Genomic DNA, 11,832 nt, shown 5'->3' on the forward strand with positions numbered 1-11,832 from the left:
CTTGGAGAGGGAGCACCCTGCTCTGGTAGGCAGGGCCCTTTTGAGCAGGCCGGGATAGGGTGCAGGTGGCTTGGGCTGGGCCAGAACAGGGTAGCCAGGCCGTCCATGTGAGAGGAACAATGGAGCACTGAGACGGGTTTTGTCTTGGATTAATTGTTTGCTTTGGAGTAGGGTTTCATAGGCTCCTTCCTTTTTTGGAATCTCCATGTGCTCTTGATGCGGTGCAGTGGTCTCCTTGATTTGCAGAGGGTGCCTGCCTGCTTGGTGGGAGTCATGGCACAGGGCGTGCCCACAGGGCCCAAGGCCTGGGTCTCCGGTGAGTCCTCAGGACTTTAGTTTACATGAGGTTGGTGGCAATGGGAATCTAGGTGCACAGGGACTGTTTTCCTGGTGGTTGGCGTAGCAACGTCCTTCCCCCTGGATAAAGCAGGCCCTGCATTCTGGAGCGGAGGTCTTGGCTGGCGTGTGTGGCACTGGCTGCCCCTGCCCTTCCCTTCCCCCAGTTTGGAAGGTTCCGGTGGTGCCTGATGAGTGCATTGAATCACCTGGGCGTTCCAGAAGGGAGTAGGCACCGAGAACGGCAGGAAACCGGCACCTGCGCCTTTGGGGTCTGGCCCCCTGCCCTTCCGGGCTGGAGACGAGTTCCTGGCTGGGCGACAGCTAGGGGGAAGCAATGGGATGCTGATTCCCGGTGGTGCTTTCGTGGCGAAACCCCAGAGGGAGGTCCCCACTTGCAACGGGGGTGTAGGTGGGGCAGGAGAATGGCGTGAACCTGGGTGGCAGAGCTTGCAGTGAGCTGACATGAACCACTGCTCTCCAGCCTGGTGACAGAGCGAGACTCTGAAATCAGATGAGATCAGGCGTGTTCAAGTTGGTATGGCCATAGACGACGGCAGAGGCGCCAGACTGCCCCAAGAGCCCAGCCCAGCCATGCTGGCCAGCTTCCAGCCGACACTGCCAGCCCAGGACCGCTGGGCTCGAATCGAGAACCCCCAAGCAGCTCACCCAAGGCCTTCCACCGGCTCCGGAGCTGCCCGGCTTCCACCACATCGGGCCCCCTCAGGGCAGGGAGTGCTCTGAGGTATCAGGTCTCACTGCCCACAATCCTGGGACACTGTTCGGTCCTCCACCCTGTCTCAGAGGTATTCTTTTTTTATTATTATTATTATACTTTAAGTTCTAGGGTACATGTGCATAACATGCAGGTTTGTTACATATGTATACTTGTGCCATGTTGGTGTGCTGCACCCATCAACTCGTCAGCACCCATCAACTCGTCATTTACATCAGGTATAACTCCCAATGCAATCCCTCCCTCCTCCCCCGTCCCCATGATAGGCCCTGGTGTGTGATGTTCCCCTTCCCGAGTCCAAGTGATCTCATTGTTCAGTTCCCACCTATGAGTGAGAACATGCGGTGTTTGGTTTTCTGTTCTTGTGATAGTTTGCTAAGAATGATGGTTTCCAGCTGCATCCATGCCCCTACAAAGGATTCAAACTCATCCTTTTTTTATGGCTGCATAGTATTCCATGGTGTATATGTGCCACACTTTCTTAATCCAGTCTGTCACTGATGGACATTTGGGTTGATTCCAAGTCTTTGCTATTGTGAATAGTGCCACAGTATACATACGTATGCATGTGTCCTTAATGGGATGGCGGGGTCATATGGTACATCTAGTTCTAGATCCTTGAGGAATCACCATATTGTATTCCATAATGGTTGAACTAGTTTACAGTTCCACCAACAGTGTAAAAGTGTTCCTATTTCTCCACATCCTCTCCAGCACCTGTTGTTTCCTGACTTTTTAATGATGCCATTCTAACTAGTGTGAGATGGTATCTCATTGTGCTTTTGATTTGCATTCTCTGATGGCCCGTGATGATGAGCATTTTTTCATGTGTCTGTGGCTGTATGAATGTCTTCTTTTGAGAATGTCTGTTCATATCCTTTGCCCCTTTCTGATGGGGTTGTTTTTTTTTTTTTTTTTTGAAATTTGTTTGAGTTCTTTGTAGATTATGGATATTAGCCCTTTGTCAGATGAGTAGATTGCAAAAATTTTTTCCCATTCTGTAGGTTGCCTGTTCACTCTGATGGTAGTTTCTTTTGCGTGACGAACTCTTTAGTTTAATTAGATCCCATTGTCAATTTGGCTTTTGCTGCCGTTGCTGTTGGTGTTTTAGACATGAAGTCCTTGCCCATGCCTATGTCCTCAATGGTACTACCTAGGTTTTCTTCTAGGGTTTTTATGGTATTAAGTCTAACATTTAGTCTCTAATCCATCTTGAATTTTTTCGTATAAGCAGTAAGGAAAGGATCCAACATCACACACCAGGGCCTATCATGGGGACGGGGGAGGAGGGAGGGATTGCATTGGGAGTTATACCTGATGTAAATGACGAGTTGATGGGTGCTGACGAGTTGATGGGTGCAGCACACCAACATGGCACAAGTATACATATGTAACAAACCTGCATGTTATGCACATGTACCCTAGAACTTAAAGTATAATAATAATAATAAAAAAAGAATACCTCTGAGACAGGGTGGAGGACCGAACAGTGTCCCAGGATTGTGGGCAGTGAGACCTGATACCTCAGAGCACTCCCTGCCCTGAGGGGGCCCGATGTGGTGGAAGCCGGGCAGCTCCGGAGCCGGTGGAAGGCCTTGGGTGAGCTGCTTGGGGGTTCTCGATTCGAGCCCAGCGGTCCTGGGCTGGCAGTGTCGGCTGGAAGCTGGCCAGCATGGCTGGGCTGGGCTCTTGGGGCAGTCTGGCGCCTCTGCCGTCGTCTATGGCCATACCAACTTGAACACGCCTGATCTCATCTGATTTCAGAGTCTCGCTCTGTCACCAGGCTGGAGAGCAGTGGTTCATGTCAGCTCACTGCAAGCTCTGCCACCCAGGTTCACGCCATTCTCCTGCCCCACCTACACCCCCGTTGCAAGTGGGGACCTCCCTCTGGGGTTTCGCCACGAAAGCACCACCGGGAATCAGCATCCCATTGCTTCCCCCTAGCTGTCGCCCAGCCAGGAACTCGTCTCCAGCCCGGAAGGGCAGGGGGCCAGACCCCAAAGGCGCAGGTGCCGGTTTCCTGCCGTTCTCGGTGCCTACTCCCTTCTGGAACGCCCAGGTGATTCAATGCACTCATCAGGCACCACCGGAACCTTCCAAACTGGGGGAAGGGAAGGGCAGGGGCAGCCAGTGCCACACACGCCAGCCAAGACCTCCGCTCCAGAATGCAGGGCCTGCTTTATCCAGGGGGAAGGACGTTGCTACGCCAACCACCAGGAAAACAGTCCCTGTGCACCTAGATTCCCATTGCCACCAACCTCATGTAAACTAAAGTCCTGAGGACTCACCGGAGACCCAGGCCTTGGGCCCTGTGGGCACGCCCTGTGCCATGACTCCCACCAAGCAGGCAGGCACCCTCTGCAAATCAAGGAGACCACTGCACCGCATCAAGAGCACATGGAGATTCCAAAAAAGGAAGGAGCCTATGAAACCCTACTCCAAAGCAAACAATTAATCCAAGACAAAACCCGTCTCAGTGCTCCATTGTTCCTCTCACATGGACGGCCTGGCTACCCTGTTCTGGCCCAGCCCAAGCCACCTGCACCCTATCCCGGCCTGCTCAAAAGGGCCCTGCCTACCAGAGCAGGGTGCTCCCTCTCCAAGGCTCTATTGCTCTCACTCTCTAGCTCCACGTCCCTCTCTCTTCTGGGTTTGCCCCTGCACCTTGCACTACTTCTGTCGCCTTCACTCTGTCTCTCTCTCTTTCTCTGCCTCTCTGTCTGTCTCTTTCCCTTTCCCCCTCCCTAGTCTCTCTTGATCGCTGTCTCTCTCCCTCTCTCAGTTTCAATCTCTCCATCCATCTGTTCCTTGCTCTCCTTCAAGCTGTTTGTGTGGGTGTGCATGTGTGTGTATGTGTGTGTGTGTATCTGTGCATGCGCTTGTGTGGGTTCCCGTGTGCAAGCTCCTGGGTGTGTCTGTGTGTGGGGCTGTGGATTTGCTCCTGGTGTTGGTGGGGTGTGTCTGGGTTTTTCTGAGTCCCTCTTGCTGGGGATCAGGCTGCTGGCTCTAGTGCAAGCTCTGGGCAAAGCAGGGCCATCTCCCAACCCCCAATCCCCCATGCCCTCTTGCTCACCGGCCGGATCTTGGTCGGGACAAGCCACTGTGGTGGGGGCGTTGTGAGAAAAGGGCCAGGCACAGCTGGTCTGGCTGTTCCCCCTTTGCCAGCTCAGATGGCTCTGGGTGGGTGGGGAAAGAGGGGGCCTCGAAGGAGCTCCTGAGCAGCCAGTGATCCAAAAGAATACCTCTGTGACAGGGTGGAGGACCTGACGGGTTCCCAGGATCGTGGGCCCTGGGCCCTGATGCCTTGGAGCACTCAATCTTCCGAGCTGGCCTGACGTGGCAGAAGCTCGGCAGTTCGTGAATGGGGGAAGGCCGAGAGTGAGCGGCCCGGGGGTCCTGAACCGAGCCTGGCAGCCCCAGGCTGGCGGTGCTGGCTGGAAGCTGACTATCATGGCTGAGCCGGGCTCTTGGGGCACTCAGGCACCTCTGCCCACATCTACGGCCATACCAATCTGAACGTGCCCAGTCTCATCTGATCTTGGAAGCTAAGCAGGGTTGGGCCTGGTTAGTACTTCAATGGGAGACTGCCTGGGAATACCAGGTGCTGTAGGCTTTTTTGCTTTCTTTCTTGTCTTTCTTTCTTTTCTACCTTCCTTTCTTCCCTTCTCTCTCTCTCTCTTCTTTTTTGCTTTCTTTCCTTCTTTCTTTCTCTCTGTCTCTTTCTTTCCTTCTTTCTTTTCTCTATCTTTTCTTTCTTACTTTCTCTCTCTTTCTTTACTTCTTTCTTTCTCTCTCTCCCTTCCTTCCTTCCTTCCTTCCTTCCTTCCTTCCTTCCTTCCTTCCTTCCTTCCTTCCTTCCTTCCTTCCTTCCTTCCTTCCTTCCTCCCTCCCTCCCTCCCTCCCTCTCTCTCTCTCTCTCTCTTCCAAACGGAGTCTCCCTCTGTCACCCAGGCTGGAGTGTAGTGGCATGATCTCAAGTCGCTGCAAGCTCTGCCTCCCAGGTTCACGCCATTCTCCTGCCTCAGCCTCCCAAGCAGCAGGGGCTACAGGGGCCTGCCCCCATGCTGGGCTCATGTTTTGTAGTATTAGTGGAGACGGGGTTTCACCGTGTTAGCCAGGTTGGTCTGGATCTCCTGACCTCATGATCCACCCTCCTCGGAATCCCAAGGTGCTGTGGTTACAGGCGTGATCCAACACGCCCGGCCTGCTGTAGTGTTTTGTGGCTTCCCACCTCCCTCCCTTCCCCCTACTATCGCCTTGCTTCCCAACCTCCCCTGATTCTGCTCCCACTTTATCGCCTGCCTACAACCCGCTGCAGTTGGGAACCTCCTCCTGGGGGCCCGTCACCAGAGCACCATTGGGCAGCAGCATCCCACCGCTTCCGCCTCGCCCCCGACCCACCAGGAGCCTGGCTCCAGTCCGGGAGGGCAGGGGACCGGACCCCAAAGGCACAGGCGCCGGTTCCCTGCAGTTCGCAGTGCCTTCCCACACCTGAAACACCCAGGTGATTCAATCCACTTATCGTTCGCCGCCTTCCAAACTGGGGGAAGGGGCAGGCATGGGCAGCGGGTGCCAGACACGCCAGTCAAGACCTCCGCTCCAGAACCCAGGGGTTGCTTTATTTGGGGGAGGGACATTGCTTCGCCAGCCACCAGTAAAAGAGTCTCTGTGCACCTGGATTCCATTGCCACCATCTTCGTGTATCTCCAGTCCCGAGGACAATACAGCAGACCCAGGTCTTGGGCCCTGTGGGCACGCCTGTTGCCACAGCTCCCGCCAAATGGGTGGGCACACTCTGCCAATCAAGGGGTGCACCGAACCACACCAAGAGCAGATGGAGGTGCCAAGAAAGGAAGGAACCTATGAAACCAACCTCCAAAGCAAGCAATTAATCCAAGACAAAACCCATCTCAGTGCTCCATTGCTCCTCTTGCATGGACGGCCTGGTTACCCTGTTCTGGCCTACCTCATGCCCCCTCCACCCTATCCCAGCTTGCTCAAAAGGGCCCTGCCTATCGGAGCAGGGCACTCCCTCTCCATGGTTCTATCGATCTCACTCTCTATCTCCCTCCCCTTCTATCTTCTGGGTTTCCCCTGCACCTCCCGTTATTTCTGTTGCCTTCCCTCTGTCTCTCTGTCTCTCTCTTTCTCTGTTCTTTTCTTTTTCTCTTAATCTCAGTCTGTCTCTTTCCCTCTCCCCTTCCCCTGTCTGTCTCGTTGGATGTCTCTCTCCCACCATCGATTTCAATCTCTCCATCCACCTCGTCCTTGCTCTCCTTCAAGCCGTTTGTGTGGGTGTGCGTGTGTGTGTGTGTCTGTGTGTGTGCGCATGCCCATGTGTGGGTTCCAACATGCCAGCACCTGGGTGTGTCTGTGTGTGGGGCTGTGGATTTGCTCCTGGTGGTGGTGGGGTGTGTCTGGGTTTCTCTCAGCCCCTCTCACTGGGGATCAGGCTACTGGATCTAGTGCCAGCCCAGGGCAAAGCAGAGCCATCCCCTAACATCCAACGCCCCACACCCTCTTGCCGACAGGCCAGGACGTGGTCAGGACAAGCGACTGTGGTAGGGTCATTCTGAGAAAAAGGCCATGCTCGGGTGGGCTGGCTGTTCGACCTTGGCCAGCCCTAAGGGCTCTGTGTGGGTGGGGCAAGAGGGGGCCTCTCAAGAGCTCCTGAGCGGCCAGGGATCCAAAAGAATACCTCCATGACAGGGCGGAGTACTGGACGGCGTCCCATGATCGTGGGCCCCAGGCTCTGATGCCTCTGAGCACTCCCTCTTGTGAGCAGGCCCGCCGTGGCAGAAGCTTGGGAGCTCCGGAGCTGGGGGAAGGCCGAGGGCGAACAACTCGGGGGTCCTGATCCCAGCCCTGCGGCACTGGGCTAGCCGGGTGCCTATGCCGGCATCTTCAGTCATACCACCCTGAACCCGCTTGATCTCGTCTGATCTCGGAAGCTTAGCAGGGTCGGGCCCATTTAGTACTTGGATGGGATAGCACCTGGAAATACTAGGCGCTGTAGGCTTCTTTACTTTCTTTCATGTCTTTCTTTCTTTTCTACCATTCATTTATTCCTCTGTACTCTCCTCTTTTTTTCTTGGGTTTGCTTTCTTCGCTTCTTATGAGCTTTCTTGTCTTTGCTTGTAGCTTTTTTCTTTCTTTATTCTTTCTTTCTTTCTTTCTTTAGACTGTGCTTTTCTTGTTCTCTCTTTCTTCTTTTCTTTATTTTTCTTCTTGTTGCTTTCCTTCTTTTATTGTTTCTTTCTACCTTCCTTTCTTTGTTTCTTTCTTTCTTTTTCTTTCTTACTTTGTTTCTTTCCTCTTTCTCTCTACTTTCTTTCTTGCCTTCCTTCTTTCTTTCTTTTCTTTCTCTCTTTTTTCTTTCTTTCTTTCCTTCTTCCATTCTTATCCTTCTTTCTTTTTCTTTCTGCCATCCTTTCTTTCTTTCCTTGCTGTCTTTCTTGTCTTTCTTTGTTTTCTACCTTCCTTTCTTCCCTTCTCTCTCTCTCTTCCCTTCCTTCTTTCCTTCCTTCCTTCCTCCCTCCCTCCCTCCCTCCCTCCCTCCTTTCCTTCCTTCCTTCCTTCCTTCCTTTCTTCCTTCCTCCTTCTTCCTTCCTTCTTCCTTTCTTTCTTCTTCTTTCTTTTCTTCTTTCTTTTCTTTCTTTCTTTCTTTCTTTCTTCTTTCTTTCTTTCTTTCTTTCTTCTTTCTTTTTCTTTCTTTCTTTCTTTCCCTCTTTCTTCTTTCTTTCTTTTTTCTTTCTTTCTTCTTTCTTTCTTTCTTCTTTCTTTCTTCTTCTTTCTTCTTCCTTCCTTCCTTCCTTCCTTCCTTCCTTCCTTCCTTCCTTCCTTCCTTTCTCTTTCTTTCTTTCTTTCTTTCTTTCTTTCTTTCTTTCTTTCTTTCTTTCTTTCTTTCTTTCTTTCTTTCTTCTTTCTTTCTTTCTTTCTTTCTTTCTTTCTTTCTTTCTTTCTTTCTTTCTTTCTTTCTTTCTTTCTTTCTTTCTTTCTTTCTTTTTTTCTTTCTTTCTTCTTTCTTTCTTCTTGCTTGCTTTCTGTGTTTTTCTTCCAGATTGAATCTCTCTCTGTCACCCATGCTGGAGTGCAGTGGTGCGATCCCGGCTCACTGCAAGCTCCGCATCCCGGATTCATGCCATTCTCCTGCCTCAGCCTCCCGAACACCTGGGACAATAGGCGCCCTTCACCATGCCCTGTTCATGTTTTGTAGTTTTAGTAGAGACGGGGTTTCACCGTGTTAGCCATGCTGGTCTGGATCTCCCAACTTCGTGATCCACCCGCCTCGGCCTCCCAAAGTGCTTGGATTACAGGCGTGATCCACTGCATGCTGTAGGCTTTTGTGGCTTCCCCCTCCCTCCCTCCCCACTACTGTTGCCATGCTTTCCAAACTCCCCTGACTCTGCTCCCGCTTTATCACCTGCATTCACCACCGCCACAGCTGGGGACCTCCTCCTGGGGGTCCGCCACCCCAAAGCACCACCGGGCAGCTGCATCCCACCACTTCCACCTCGCCGCCGATCTGCCAGGAGCCCTGCTCCAGCACCGGAGAGCAGGGGGCTGGACCCCAAAGGTGCAGACGTGGGTTCCCTGCTGTTCATGATGCCTTCCTGCTCCTGGAACGCCCAGACGATTTCAATCCTCTCATCTTTCACCACCTTCCAATCCGGGGGAAGGGGCAGGCTGGTGCAGCGGGTGCCACACACACCAGCCAAGACCTCCACTCCAGAATGCAGGGGCTGCTTTATCTGGGGGAAGGACATTGCTTCGCCAACCACTAGGAAAACAGTCCCTGTGCAACTGGATTCCCATTGCCACCAACTTCGTGTAAACTCCAGCCCCAAGGACACGCCAGAGACCCAGGCCTCGGGCCCAGTGGGCATGCCCGGTGTCACAGCTCCCACCAATTGGGCATTAGCACTCTGCAAATCAAGGTGAACACCGCACCGCACCAAGAAAACAGGTAGGTGCAAACAAAGGAAGGAGCCTATGAATTCCACCTCCAAAGCAAGCAATTAATCCAGGAAAAAACCCGTCTCAGCGCTCCGTTGCTCCTCTCCCATGGATGGCCTGGCCACCGTGTTCTGGCCCAGTCCAAGCCCCCTCCAACCCATCCCGGCCTGCTCAAATGAACCCTGCCTACTAGAATAGGGTGCTCCCTCTCCAAGGCTCTATCGATCTTGCTCTCTAACTCCCTGTGCCTCTCTCTTGTGGGTTTGCCCCTGCACCTCAAGCTACTTCTTTTGCCTTCCCTCTGTCTCTCTGTCTCTGTCTTTCTCTGTCCCTCTCTCTTTCTCCACCTCACTGTCTGTCTCTTTCCCTCTCCACCTCCCCTGTCTCTCTCGATCCCTGTATCTCTCCCTTTATCGGTATCAACCTCTCCATCCATCTCTTCCTTGATGTCCTTCAAGCCATTTGTGTGTGTGTGTGCGTGTGTGTGTGTGTGTATGTGTGAGTCTGTGTGTGTGTGCATGCGTGTGTGTGTTCCCATGCACGAGTGTCCGGGTGTGTGTGTGTGTTGGGCTGTGGATTTGCTCCTTGTGGTGGTGGGGTGGGTCTGGCTTTCTCTCAGCCTCTCTTGCTGGAGATCAGGCTGTCGGCTCTAGTGCCAACCTGGGGCAAAGCAGGGCCATTCGCCAATCCCCAACGCCCCATGCCCTCTTGCCTACCCGGCGGATCTTGGTCCTTACAAGCGACTGTGTTGGGGGTGTTGTGAGACAAAGGCCACGTGAGGCTGGGCCAGCTGTTCGACCTTGGACATTCATGATGGCTCTGGTGGGGTGGGACAAGAGGGGGCCTGACAGGAGCTCCTGAGTGGCCAGGGATCCAAAAGAATAACTCTACGACAGGGAGCAGGACCGGACAGGGTCCCATGGTCGTGGGCCCTGGGCCCTCATGCCTCAGAGCACTCCCTGTTCCAAGCGGGCCCAGTGTGGTGGAAGCTCGGGAGCTAGGGAGCTGGGGGAAGGCTGTGGGTGAGTGTCTCGGGGGTCCCGATATGAGCACAGCGGTCCCGGGCTGGCAGTGCCAGCTGGAAGCCGGTGGGTATGGCTGGGCCAGGCTCATGGGGCAGCCAGGTGCCTCTGCCAGCATCTATGGCCATAACCACCCTGAATACACCTGATCTCGGAAGCTAAGCAGGGTCGAGTCTGGTTAGTACTTGGATGGGAGTCCACCTCGGAATGCCAGGTGCTGTATGCTTTTTTGCTTTCTTTCTTGTCTTTCTTTCATTTCTACCTTCCTTTCTTTCCTTCTCTCTCTCCTCTTTCTTTTTCTTTCTTTTCTTTCTCTTTCTTTCTTTTCCTCTTTCTTTATTTATTTCTTTCTTCTTTCTTTCCTTCTTTCTTTCTTTTCTTTCTTTCGTACTTTCCTTCTTTCCTTCTCTTTCTTTTCTTTCTCTCTTTCTTCCCTTTCTCTCTTTCTTTCATCTTTCTTTCCTTCCTTCTTTCTTTTCACTCTCTCTCTCTTTCTTTTCTTTCTCTCTTTTGTTATTTGTTTCTTCTTTCTTCCATTCTTCCTTTCTTTCTCTCTCTCCTTCTTTCTTCTTTCTTTCTTTCTTTCCTTCCTTCCTTCCTTCCTTCCTTCCTTCCTTCCTTCCTTCCTTCCTTCCTTCCTTCCTTCCTTCCTTCCTCCTTCCTTCCTTCCTTCCCCAGTCCGCTCAGGAGCTCCTGCCAGGCCCTCTCTTGCTCCACCCACACAGAGCCATCAGGGCTGGGCAAGGATGAACAGCCGGCCCAACCACGTGGCTTTTTTCTCACAATGCCCCAACCATGGTCACTTGTCCTGACCAAGAACTGGTTGGTGGGCAAGTAGGCGTGGGGGTATAGGGGTTCATGAATGGCCCTGCTTTTCCCTGGGCTGGCAGTAGAGCCAGCAGCCTGATCCCCGGCAGAGTTACTGAGAGAAACCCAGTCACACCCCACCACCATCAGGAGAAAATCCACAGCCACACACAGACCCACCTGGGCGCTCATGCACGGGAACCCACACACACACGCAAACACACAGAGACATACACACACACATGCATGCACATGCAAACGGCTTGAAGGAGAGCAAGAAAGAGATGGATGGAGAGATTGAAACTAAGGGATAGAGAGAGACATCAGTCAAGAGAGACAGGGGAGGGGGAGAGAGAATGAGACAGACAGAGAGGCAGAGAAAGAGAGAGGAACGGAGAAAGGGAGAGAGACCGAGAGACAGAGGGAAGGCAACAGAAGGAGCGTGAGTTGCAGGGGTAAATCCAGAAGAAAGAAGTGGAGGAAGCTAGAGAGGGAGAGAGATAGAGCTTTGGAGAGGGAGCACCCTGCTCCGGTAAGCAGGGCCCTTTTGAGTAGGCGTGGGTTAGGGTTGGGGCCATGGTCTGGGCCAGAAGAGGGTGATCAGGCTGTCCATGCAAGAGGAGCAATGGAGCACTGAGATGGGTTTGGTCTTGGGTTAATTGCTTGCTTTGGAGGTGGGTTTCGTAGGCTCCTTCCTATATTGACACCTCCCTGTGCTCCTGGTGCAGTGCGTTGGACCCCTAGATTTGCAGAGTGCACCCAATCATTTGGCAGAAGTCGTGGCATTGGACGTGCCCAAAGTGCCCGAAGCCTGGGTCTCTGGCAAGTTCTCGGGACTGGAGTTTACACAAAGTTGGTGGCAATGGAATCCAGGTGCACAGGGACTGTTTTCCTGGTGGCTGGCAAAGCAATGTCTTTCCCCTGCATAAAGCGGCCCCTGAGTTATGGAGCAGAAATCTTGGACATGGCCCTGTT

At 52.9% G+C, this 11,832-nt stretch overlaps 1 protein-coding gene and 2 pseudogenes across 1 annotated transcript in view; all 3 read left to right on the top strand.

The window, feature by feature from the left end:
- The first annotated feature begins 4,566 nt into the window (after positions 1–4,566).
- On the top strand, positions 4,567–4,685 carry LOC115899318 (annotated as a pseudogene).
- Positions 4,686–6,972: 2,287 nt separating this feature from the next.
- LOC115899418 lies at positions 6,973–7,091 on the top strand (annotated as a pseudogene).
- A 2,856-nt stretch (positions 7,092–9,947) lies between these two features.
- Positions 9,948–11,832, top strand: part of CAPN2 (calpain 2) — a 54,566-nt gene continuing 52,681 nt past the window's right edge. The window contains exons 1-2 of the mRNA XM_030934938.1: positions 9,948–10,116; positions 11,602–11,709. Coding sequence (XP_030790798.1) covers positions 9,948–10,116; positions 11,602–11,709 — 277 coding nt within the window. The remainder of the gene's footprint in view (positions 10,117–11,601; positions 11,710–11,832) is intronic.

The sequence above is a fragment of the Rhinopithecus roxellana genome, chromosome 8 (genome assembly GCF_007565055.1).
Source record: "Rhinopithecus roxellana isolate Shanxi Qingling chromosome 8, ASM756505v1, whole genome shotgun sequence".
In the NCBI taxonomy this organism is placed as follows: Eukaryota; Metazoa; Chordata; class Mammalia; order Primates; family Cercopithecidae; genus Rhinopithecus; species Rhinopithecus roxellana.